Raw genomic sequence first — 12347 nt, 5'->3', positions numbered from 1 at the left:
AAATCCAGTTTCCAAAAGAATTGCCACCAGTATGAGCATAGAGAAGAGTAAGAAGAGCTGTTATAGATCCCAGTAGAATTGGAAAAGAATCCAATCTTCAAGTATCTAGCTGCTATTTTAAAAGTAAGTGTTCCATTGTGAGATGGTTGGCACCACCAAATATCAGTAGTAATATCATTTACCACAGAGATAAGGAGACGAGAGACAAGCAAGCTATTATTCCAAGTATTTCCAAGGAGAGCATCACTTACCTTCTCCATAGGATTGGACAGGTTACAGATGTTCATGTTGGCCAATAAGCATGGTTTGTTTGGAATTCAGGGGTCATACCAAAAATATGTTGAAAGATCATTTCCAATTTTCCTTATGATCCATCTCTCTCTCTCTCTCTCTCTCTCTCTCTCTCTCTCTCTCTCTCTCTCTCTCTCTCTCTCTCTCTCTCTCAAAATTCTCTGTTCCAGCCCCTAACGGACTTCATGATCTCTTCTTGTTACAGGGTTGCGAGACCTGAGACTTCTCCACACTCATGTTCCCTGACCCTTTACGCACATACCAACATCTTTAATCCCATCCTTGAATACTATCTCTACCTTTCTCACTCTTTGGGACAGACAAGAGATCTCTTCTGCCAGAGAAAGTATAGTCAGAGCTGTTGTGGGGGGTGGGGGGTGGGGGGTGGGGGGTGGGAGGAGAAGCCCTAAACCTGCAACTCAATGTTTGGGGGGCTTTTACATGGTGAGTTTACCCTTCCTCAAGGGTAAATTTGCCATTAAAAAAATAGCAACCATCCCATGTCATGATTTAACGCATTTTCTCTAACAGAATAGATTTAAGTGTAATTTTGTTTACAATTAAGGGGACGTACTAGATATTCTTAGAAAATTAGGGTTATATAAAACATAAGGTTTAGTTAGGGGTGGTACAAGATAATTTTTCTTCTTTTTTTTTTCAAGCTTAAGGGCCTATTGGCTAGGGTTGTCAATCGATCCAGCTGGGCCAATCTTAGTCGGGTCTAGCTGATTCTGACTGGTCTATATCCTTGGGTCATGACTTATCTATTTAAGGAATGAGTCGGTCTCATGTTGAGTTTTGGACTTCTCTTACTAGGGCTATAATCAGGTCTTATATGTGTTAATGTTCCAATAAAGCCTTAAATGTTCTTTAATTATCTTAGATTTAGGATACATTAATTATTTTTATTAAATCATCAATAATTTAAAAAATATATATATTATATTTAATTACATTCAATATTCTACACAAATATCAATATATACTTTATTCTATAAAAAAAAAAATCAAATACACATATAAACAGTCGAACTAAACATGTCGTGTTGAGTCGGGCTTGTAAATGGGCTGGGCTGGGCTGATTGGAAACCCGTCAGGCTTACGCCTTTTACCTTGTTTAGAAGAGGGTTGGGCTCAGGCCCAACACGTGTAATAATTAGTACATGCTGGGACAATCTTTAAACGTTCAGGCCCAATCGATCGAATCGATACGGGCTTGGGATTAATACCCCTACTATTAGCCATTACATATAAAGGTGTCAAACTGTGCGATTTTGGTTACTAGGTCCGATTCCAATTTAGTCTACATTTTGATAAGGTGAAACTAAAACCACGATGGTTAGGAAGAAGCTGAAATCAGAATCGTTTTTATCTAATTTTGATTTTATTGATTTTTGTTATTTGGCCCACAATCGGTTTACATGCAGTTTATAGTATCAATTTTGAAAAAACGGTTTGTAAATTCAATTTGTAAATTTTTTTTTTTTCGTGAGAAAATAAAAAGATCATATTATAGATAAAACAGTGATTTACATCAAACTCCCATGGCGTTTGCCTATATTATATCCTCCCCCTAAAAAATCATTTATTACATTTAAACCCAAAAAATAAACACAGTTAAACTAGTATTAGTTTTAGAATACAAAAAGACATAATTACCACTCTTCCTCCTCCTCCTTTTCTTCTTCATCTTCTTCTTTTTCTTCTTTCATCAATACCTACCTAAAATTTGCGACGATGCTGAGCTCTCCACCGCTCTCACGAGTATCTTACCAAACGATCAAAACTAACCCTCCGACTCAGAAATCTCTCTCTCTCTCATTTAGTTTCTTTCCATCCCTAAGTAATGGCGTCGTCACTTCTAGTTACCTCTGCAACAGCAACAGCTTCAGCTTCCGCATCCAACACTAGTCTAACGATGTTTATTTTTTGGGTTAAAATGTAATAAATGAATTTTTAGGGGGGAGGATGTAATATAGGCAAACTCCATGGAGGTTGATGAAAATCACCCTAGATAAAATATCCGTGTTTAAGTTAGTACATGTGAGATAGGATTGTGTGGTTATCGAGATCCAAGCTAATTGTTTGACAAAAAGTACTACTTCGTTATTAGGCTTGAGCTTCAACAAAATCAATTGGGGTTCAAAGTGTACGGATAGAAAAAAAGGAAGCATGCTCAAAAGCCACAAGGGAGTACTAGGATTCTAAAAGGTTTCTGAATCTTCTACATCGCTCCAAACTTCTTCTACCCTCCATCCCAGCTCCTTGGCTTGCTTCAATCCAAGTAATAGGCCCTGGTGCTTGCTTCAATGCGGTCTTCTATCATCACATAATGTGCCATTAACAAGATACATCTGCTCATATGGAGGATGCAATTAGTCCAACGGAATAAGTTAGATTTATTTATCATAAAAGATTGTGAAAACAAGAATGACTTTGGTGGTGTGGGGGTATGCTTTGATGGGGTATGGGGGTAAGAGATACCGACTTATGAATATATTGGTTATGAGTTTTAGCATATTATTCCATAACCCCACATTCCTCAATATGGTCATAGGATTGGGGTTTCCATTTGAGAATATGACCTTGTTCATATGGAGCCATATGAAATAGCAAATAATGATAAAAAGTTTGAACAAAAATTCTTTAGATGAGAACGAGAGATAATGTGGAATTAAAGTGGTACATAATAAGGTATTCAAAGAAGTTGCAGAGAGGTGTTCAGTGCGCAGCCCTAAGGGGTTGGAAGCTCAGATTCTTTTAGTGAAGTCACAAGAGAGAAACGTATGTCAGATTGTTTCATGATGGGAATGACAAAATCCGAACGTGGGGTCTAATGTCATTCATCTTTCCAGCAGATCTTTTGTAGGGATTCATCCAAGTTTAATCTCTAGGGAAAAAAAAATAAAAAGACCCTTTAAATTTCGAGTGTAAATCCAGTTTCCAAAAGAATTGCCACCAGTATGAGCATAGAGAAGAGTAAGAAGAGCTGTTATAGATCCCAGTAGAATTGGAAAAGAATCCAATCTTCAAGTATCTAGCTGCTATTTTAAAAGTAAGTGTTGCATTGTGAGATGGTTGGCACCACAAATATCATTAGTAATATCATTTACCACAAAGATAGGGAGACGAGAGACAAGCAAGCTATTATTCCAAGTATTTCCAAGGAGATCATTTACCTTTTCCATAGGATTGGACAGGTTACAGATGTTCATGTTGGCCAATAAGCATGGTTTGTTTGGAATTCAGAGGTCATACCAAAAATATGTTGAAAGATCATTTCCAATTTTCCTTATGATTCATTTTTGAGTTGAAGTAATACTTACAATGTTGTTCCAAATGTTTGATCATATCTTTTTGATAGTTTCAGGATAGAACGTAGACCTGTTATGAAAGTACTTATGAGAGAGGACCTAAACCCAAAGAGCATTGTCTTTGTTGAGAAGTCACCACCATAGTTTAATGAGGAGAGGTCTTAGAGTCTCTCAATCCTAGTCCTCTTTGAGACTCACGACTGCAGATTTTCTGTCAGCCAATCAGGTGAGATTTTTTCGATTGAGTACTGTCCCCATTCCAGAAATATAGGTAAATTGAATCCATCTTTTAGCAGATGGTCTTTGGGAAAGCAAAGCATGACATCAGATATGAAGGGATAGAGGCTAGGTTGATTGCAAGAGTACTGTTCTACCAGCAAAAAAGAGGGTTAGATTTCTTAAAATACCCTTTGTAAAATGTGATTGAATCTTAGAGTTTTGGACATGGCAAGAAAAATGTTAGTTCCCAGATAAGTTGTCAATTTGTCCATTTCTTTTATTTTGAGGATGTTGAAGTTAGTAGCTCTACAAGAATTGGAGACATTGGAACTAAAAGAGATACCACTTTTGTTAGAATTCACAGTCAAACCTGACAAATCAGAAAAAAGTATCATCTGCAAAGAAAATATGATATATTTCCGAAGCATTTATAGCAACCTTAATTCTTCTAAAAAGATTGAGATTTCTGTAAGTGCACAGTAATTTGGAGAGACCTTCCATGACCATGATGAATAGGAATAGGTTTAAAGAGTATCCTTGTCTAATACCTCTAAACGGTTCAAAAAAAGTCATAAGTAGAACCTTTGAGCATAATAGAGAATGAGGAAGAACTAATTAGATAGTTAATTAGGTCTCCCCATTTGTCTCCAAAACCTAGAAAGTAAAAAATGCCTGTCAAGAAGCCTCATTCTAACTAATCATAAGCTTTGACCATACCACGTTTGATTACAACAAAACCAATCTTACCTTTAGTGTGTTTAAGATAATGAAAGATCTCATGAGTAATGATAATGTTGTTGGAAATCTCTCTCAGAGACAAAGTGCAAATTGAAAGGGAGAAATGAATTTGTGCAGAAGTCCCATGAGTCTAGATGCAAAAATTTTGACAATTATTTTGTAAGACACATTGCAGAGGCTGATTAATCGGAAATCTATAATGTATTACACTTGGTTCACATATAGAGATGAGAGAGAGAGAGAATCAAGTAAAAACTATGGAGATGGGAGAGGAAGAAACACTAGAAAATTTACCTCCATAGAACTCAAAAGAGTTAAACTGAAAGTTGAAAGTTGAAGTTAGAAGACTTGCAAGAGAAGACATGAAATTTGTAATTGTTATAGATAAAAAATCTAAGGTAACTTGTATGCCAACAAAAGAATGATAAATATGGTAACCCATCAAAACACATTTTTTCTTATTTTTGGTACTCGTAGGTTCATTCAAGGTTTTTCGGATCGTACTGCACCTTTGACTAATCTCCTTAAGAAGAACCAACCATGGCATTGCATAAGAAAATGTCTAGAGGCCTTTGAAGATTTAAAGGGAACGATGATAGCTGATCTAGGGCTGGCCTTGTTGATCATGCTAAGCTGTTCAAGGTACATACCGATGCTTTGGACTACTCATCAAAACATGTCAACACTATAACACCATTGGTGTCGGTTAATAGTTGATATTGTTGTTCGAAACAAATGGAACCAGTATAATTGGTTTTTATAGTGTGACTCGGTTCGATTATAAACGATCAATTCCGATTCCAATAAAGCATTTCAATTACATTCAAACCCACATGGGGACAAGCACATACTCAAGAGTCAACAGGAGCCAAGGCTTTAGGTTTCTCTATATGACTGTTGCAGGTACCTTAGACCATCGTCAACACTCAAATATCTGCAACTCCCTATATTCATGATACCGATACTCACCTTCTCCACTCTCCTCATCTTACTCCCATCACTGAACCCTAAACCTAACTCTGAAACTAAGCCACTTGCTCCGGCGTACACACAGCACCCCGGTGCCGGAAGCTCCTCCGTGAACCACTTCTCGCCGCCGGGAACAAGCATACCTTTCACTTTACATACCATCATGGAGAAGATTCCTTTCCATCCCTTAAGTACTACAGGCCATGTCACCACCATCATCTCTGTTGACAACTCTCGTGCTCCTACATCACTGCTTTGGACGTCAACTTCGAATCGAAACACGCCGCGCCGATGAGTATCGAGGTCTCTGCCGTCGTTGGTTAGAACTAGAGTGCGACAACTTCCAATATCAAAGATTTCGATGGCGAAGACGAGGTCGTCGATGGGATATGCGAGGTGGGCAAGGATGGCGACGCTTGGTTGATTGATGGGCTAGAGCGTATAGACGGCAATAAGAGACAGTTGGTTGATCGGTTAGGTAAAGAGAGGATTAAGATGGGTAGTGGGTGAAGCGAATGGGTTTCCAGAGATCGTCTAAAGACATGGAAATAGACCATGACTTGCAGACGCAGGAGGCTATGGCTAGTGTTTTGGGGTCTAGGTAGTGAGAGACAAGGACGAGGACTTCCCACGGAGGTGGAGAAAGATGGTTAGAACTACTATAAGTGGGGAATTTGCAAGATTCAGATATTCTTTCTATTAGATCAAACACCAAGAAATACAAAAAATAAAGAGACAATAGATCCGCACGATACAGAGATTTAACGAGGTTCACATACCAAGGTAGTGTGCTACGTCCTCGGGTGAAGAAGAAGATATTTCACTATACATAAGAGAGATTAACTCGCCTTGAAACCTTAGTTCAAAAAACCCTCAAAATATTATGACTTTCTCAACAAGCAATAGTACATTATACACTCCAAGTTGCGGGTCAACCCATCATGTCACAGTCGATCCGATCGAACCATTTTTTTGTAGTCCTCGCACCCCCATACGAGATCAGTGATGGGCTCCAACCCCTCTACTTCCATCACAGATCTCAGAAAACTTTCCATTCAAGTCGCCATCAAAATATGTCAAAGCGGGTCAATCATCAAAACGGATCAAGAATTCGAAACAAACTTAACACTTTCAGTTATGTTCTATTGTCTGTGCGTTTGTTTGAGTAGAGGAATTCATGGAGCTCGCCCATTTCTTTAAAATGGCGGTTCTCTCATCTCTATTAGTTTACTGATGACAGCTATCTTCTTATTGTAATGTATTGCATGGATATGGGTTGCCAAGTGTCCTGTAAACGATGAAGCTAGCTTGGTGACACATATGTATTCAAGAACACACTCTCTCTCCACTTTACAGCCACAATGAGGGTGAATGAAGAAGCTCTTATCATCAGAAAAACAAGGTTGGTGGTGAGGCTTTGAAAATGCATTCTTAGACTCATTATATAGATTTTAGACCATAAATAATACTCAAATATTTTTTGGTTGAAAAATAAGTATCCTAAATATGGCATAGAAGAGTTGGATTATTGGAGGGGAGTTATAGTGTTATACACCATACACATTATTGTATATTCCTTCAAATATACTCTCATGCTGGTCGAGGGGGGATATATAACCAAGAAATGCTTCCTCATCTACAAAAACGGTTGAGGAAATTGATTTAGGGAATTAAGGAAGATTCACATTTCCATAGGATAAGCAGGAGCAATAGAAGAACAAGAATAACAGTCAAAAATAACAATTGGACTGTGAAGTGGGATTATTTCTGGCCTACTGGGGTGCTTCTGTTTTGCTTTTGTGCTCAGTTGCAATCTAGGGCACACAGGTGGGATCTTGTGCTGTTGTAGGTAGGTTGGTGCTCAGATCAAATTTGATTCTGTTAGGGGTTATAACTAGCAAAACCCAAACTGTTATGAACTCACAAATATTCTGTTTCTTTGAGGTACTGTTCTTTTTTTTTTTTTGCTAACAACGGGTATATAGGCCTTCGGCCTGATTAGTCCCATGGGCCCATACTAACCCCACAACCGCATGGACCGAGTCATACTGGGGTTGAATGAGAACCATTCAACTTTCACTAAAAGCAATGAAGAGCACTAAACACCCCCAAGGTGTGCCTAGTGGGAGTCAAACTCAGGATATCCTAGTTTACGGCTTGTATCAAAGTTTGTTCTTTTCATAACTGTAGGAATGTTTGCCTTTATGCCATTAATTACTAAGCAACTTACATTGATACATCTAAAATAGAATTTCTCTTACCCATTCAATACTTTGATTTGGTAGTAAACAACCCACAATACAGGAGAGGGGAGGGGGGGGGGGAGATATTCCGTTAATTCAGAACTGGAAGATTCCAATTCCAATACCAAAAATACTATCAGACTACAAACATTTATTATATGGAATCATAGTAAAAGTACAAAGAAAGAATAATGAAAACAGTAAAAGTCTTTGGGGATCCCCTCTTCTTCAAAACTACAAACATCAGAACTGGAAGAATCCAATTCCAATACCAAAAATACTATCAGACTACAAACATTTATTATATGGAATCATAGTAGAAGTACAAAGAAAGAATAATGAAAACAGTAGAAGTCTTTTAGGGATCCCCTCTTCTTCATAACTACAAACATTTATTATATGGAATCATAGTAAAAGTACAAAGAAAGAATAATGAAAACAGTAAAAGTCTTTTAGGGATCCCCTCTTCTTCATCTCCCCTCAGAACTGGAAGAATCCAATTCCAATACCAAAAATACTATCAGACTACAAACATTTATTATATGGAATCATAGTAAAAGTACAAAGAAAGAATAATGAAAACAGTAAAAGTCTTTTAGGGATCCCCTCTTCTTCATCTCCCCTCAGAACTGGAAGAATCCAATTCCAATACCAAAAATACTAGCAGACTACAAACATTTATTATATGGAATCATAGTAAAAGTACAAAGAAAGAATAATGAAAACAGTAAAAGTCTTTTAGGGATCCCCTCTTCTTCATCTCCCCTCAGAACTGGAAGAATCCAATTCCAATACCAAAAATACTATCAGACTACAAACATTTATTATATGGAATCATAGTAAACGTACAAAGAAAGAATAATGAAAACAGTAAAAGTCTTTTAGGGATCCCCTCTTCTTCATCTCCCCCCCCCCCACCCCACCCCACCCCACCCCACCCCACCCCACCCTCTTTAAGAATGGTATATGCAACCAAATTGCTGAAGATTGAAACTAAGTAGCAGCTTTGTATAACTTCTCCACCATTTTCCTGTACTCTGCAAAAAGGTCCAAAGATCAAGAGAAAGGTGGTAGTTAGAACAAGTAAATTCAAAACCCCACCTAAATACTAAATGATCTCAGTGTTTAATACAAACCTTCTTGATTGCTCCATAGTTCTGCTGCTTGAATATTGAGAGGTGAGCTTATGTTCGGTTCTGAACCCAAGAAATAAGCCCAACATATATTATCATTCATATTCACTTTAAATGTAACTTGAGTTCAAAACATGAAACAATATTAAACAAACACAGAAAGGAAAGATACAAAAATGCATGAGTTATTACCTCCAAGCAGACTCTGGATGGAGAGTAATATGGTTCTCACATCATATGCTGATGACCATTTATCCTGTTATTTCAGAACAATATATTAGAATCACTAGTAAGGAATGGCCACAACTAAATCATGGGAGTTAATCAACTGAAACTCTTAGATAACCACTAAATATAAAATTAGAACTAGAGAAGGCAGAGTAATCAACAGAGAGTGGTAGATCTACCTGAAGGATGTCCAAGCAAATATTTCCATAGCCATCTACATTTGGATGGAAGCAGCTGGTTTCAAATTTGACCTTGGGAGACTTGAAGGGGTAATCAGTTGGAAAAGAGAGTGAGAGCTTGTATTCTGTCCCTTCAAAAACAGTATCTTTGCTTCCACAGATTGTACCCTTCCAGCAGAATATGTTGTCATCCTCAGGAAAAGCAGATATACCAGGATCTCCACTCATCTGAACATTTAAAACAAGCAATCAGATAGTTTCTTAAATTACAATTACTTTCTTAAATGCAGGAAAAAACAAGCAATCAGATAGTTACTTACCATTAGGGCCATCAGTTCTGACTGTAGCCTGCTCATATGAATCAGAAACAAGAGAAAATACAAATAAACATCAGATGGAAAAAGAAAAAATTGAAAAATAAATGCAGCTAAAATAAATTGGTAGAGCAACATTCAGTTAACAGAGAAACCTCCCTTCCAATCCAAGACAGTAATTCGATAGGATTTTAATAATTCAAACAGAGATTGAGAACTCTAAAGAAAAGCCTCAGAGCAGATCAATTCAAAAGACAGGCTTTTACCCGTGGGAAAAGGTCCAGCGAAGAACGTCATAGACAAACTCAAAACGGCAGGGAGTAAAAAGCTCTTTTCAAGATCAACACACACAGGGAAGGGGCGGGAGAGAGAGAGAGAGAGTTGGGCAAGATAAGTAACTCGAAAGAGCAAATCGCAGTAAACCAAAGATAATATAATACCTTTTCAGAACAGATTGGGTGTCGACGTTCTTATCCGTAGGGGCAGGCTTCTTTGAGGTCGGCATGGTAGGAGCGGTCACAGGTGTGTTGCCTTGGTAACCCTGAGTCTCCGAGTGCCTGTTCACGGTAGCCATTTTTGAACTTTAGAGAGTGAGAGGGAGAAGAGAAAAAACCTAGATGGAAAGCAGAGATCGAACAGAGAGATTTAGAATTCAGAGATTCAAGAGAAAGAAGAAGAAGCACAGATGGAACTCCTCCTTCCTGGAGTTGGACGGAGGATGAAGAGAGCGAGTGAGATGAGAACAGTATAGGGTTTCGCTTTAAAACAGGAGAGTGGGAGCCCATACAAAATTTGAAATCAGTTTGGAACCGTTTAACCTGGACTGGACGGCACAGATCGTTTTCATACCAACGGCTAGTTCACTTTTTTTTTTTTTTCCTATTTTTTGTTTTTTCTGCTAAGGCTATGTTGGGAGATAAGAAAAAACAGACGCAGAAGAAAAAAAAAAAAAAAATGATAATTTATCACGCCACCACTAAAGAGTGTTAGTATTATAGGAACATCCCTCTCTTACATCAAATTAAACTCAAATCATTTACCATCCGTCTCTGTTAAATAAGAATTTAAAATGGTGATTTTACCCTTTTATGGAAAACATTACCTAATTATATTTTGCCCTAACCCGACAATACCCCTCACCTTCACTCATCTTCACCCGTGGATTTCAAAGCCTCCTCCATCCCTGCGTGGTGCTGGTGGTACTTCTTCGTGTGCAACCGTCGGTGCCGCTGCAAACCCATCCACAATAAAACGCCTCTCTTTCTATCCTCTTTCCTTGACTTCAGCTGCTCACTCCAAGCCGACCGTTTCATCCATTTTATCTCTTTGAAAGAAACCCAAAATCCATGGGGATCATTGCTCGGAGAACGTTACGAAACATAGCGCCATTGATCTTGCATTTGGCTGATTTGATGCCCCAATCAACCCAAGAGATGTAGAAGATGTAGGTAACGTCGGTGAGATGGGAAAGCTTGACGATGGTTTCGTCGGCATGGGAGACATCGCATTAGATGTAGTCGATAGGGTGGTCAGCATTCCAGGAGGGGTGGGGTGACAGGCTATGCCGTAGGCCTTCCAGGGACCGCCAGGGGTGTGGGGGAGGGAAAGAATCTCGGCCAGCTGGCTGTTGCCGATGATGCCGATGACCAATCCCACGCTCTCGTAAAGTCCCTTTGGACGACCTTCATCGTCCTCCTCTGTTTTAATAAATAATTTGGAATTCAATACGACGATTTTCAGAACTTATAGATTTCAATAAAGCAAAGCAATTCTTTAGTGTATTACTATTATAGATAATCATCAAAGCCAGATTCATCGAATAGGTTGCTTGAGAATAAATTAATGGGAAACAATAACAACAATCTTGAAGAAGAAGAAGAAAACCCAAATTAATGAAAGAAAATGAAATTGCCTTAGTAGCGCTGATCGCTCCAACCCACCACCATTGTTCAAATAATTCTTTTGCAATTGATTTATCAAAGCCCCTTATCCCCAGCAACCATGTCCGTCCTCCCAACCACTGCAGAATTAATGGATTCTGCCGTTTGTAATGGCAATCCCGTGCAGGAAATTGTCCACGGCCATCGAGATTGGTGGATGAATCATTTGGACAGTGAACAAATCTCGATGACCTACGAATCCATTTGCTTGAGAGAGAGATCAGAGCCCCAATGGAGTCTTTGGGGACGGAAAATTTATCTATTGGTCGGAAAAGGGCGGTCAAAGAACTCAGTGGGGGTCGCGAATTGGCTTCCCAACTTCAGAGTATCCTTTGAGCCGAAGATCATAGATCGATCACAGCAGAGGAGCTGGTTTCAAAGATCTTGCAATCCTTCACCCAGGCTCTTTCAGTACTTAGTTCCAGTGAGTTTGGTGAGGTTAATAAAGATCCAGCAAGTGCGCGACACAGTTCGCCTTGATTAGTTGACGGTGCAACAGGATGGATTATGGAGGGTATTTATCCTATGTGATGGGTTTGGGGTTAATGGAAGGGTATATTAGGTACATTATATTTTATGAGGGTATTTTAGTATTTAATAAAAAAATAAACCAACTGATGTCAACATTTGAGGTATATTCCTTAATAGAGACTAACGATAAGGGGTTTGAATCTAATTTAATGAAAGAGAGGGGTATTTCTATAATACTAATATTCTCTAAGGTGACGTTGTAAATTACCAAAAGAGAGAAAGAAATGCAAGTCTTTTCACATCTTTCT

General features: G+C 38.5%; 2 protein-coding genes across 2 annotated transcripts; both read right to left on the bottom strand.

Annotated features, from left to right (window-relative positions):
• Nucleotides 1-5438: 5438 nt before the first annotated feature.
• On the bottom strand, nt 5439-6362 carry LOC122089559 (probable F-box protein At5g04010). Its single transcript, XM_042659292.1, has 3 exons — nt 6311-6362; nt 6049-6227; nt 5439-5963 (listed from the first exon to the last, which is right to left on the bottom strand). The coding sequence occupies exons 1-3, from the start codon at nt 6360-6362 to the stop codon at nt 5439-5441; spliced, it is 756 nt and encodes a 251-aa protein (XP_042515226.1).
• A 1927-nt stretch (nt 6363-8289) lies between these two features.
• On the bottom strand, nt 8290-10382 carry LOC122088585 (ubiquitin-conjugating enzyme E2 20-like). Its single transcript, XM_042657897.1, has 6 exons — nt 10069-10382; nt 9635-9662; nt 9315-9542; nt 9100-9163; nt 8911-8970; nt 8290-8811 (listed from the first exon to the last, which is right to left on the bottom strand). The coding sequence occupies exons 1-6, from the start codon at nt 10200-10202 to the stop codon at nt 8768-8770; spliced, it is 558 nt and encodes a 185-aa protein (XP_042513831.1). The 5' UTR covers nt 10203-10382; the 3' UTR covers nt 8290-8767.
• Between the last annotated feature and the right edge of the window lie 1965 nt (nt 10383-12347).

This window comes from Macadamia integrifolia, chromosome 9, assembly GCF_013358625.1.
Source record: "Macadamia integrifolia cultivar HAES 741 chromosome 9, SCU_Mint_v3, whole genome shotgun sequence".
In the NCBI taxonomy this organism is placed as follows: domain Eukaryota; kingdom Viridiplantae; phylum Streptophyta; class Magnoliopsida; order Proteales; family Proteaceae; genus Macadamia; species Macadamia integrifolia.
The sequence above is the reverse complement of the archived record's forward strand: the minus strand, read 5'-3'. Positions and strand labels throughout refer to the sequence as shown.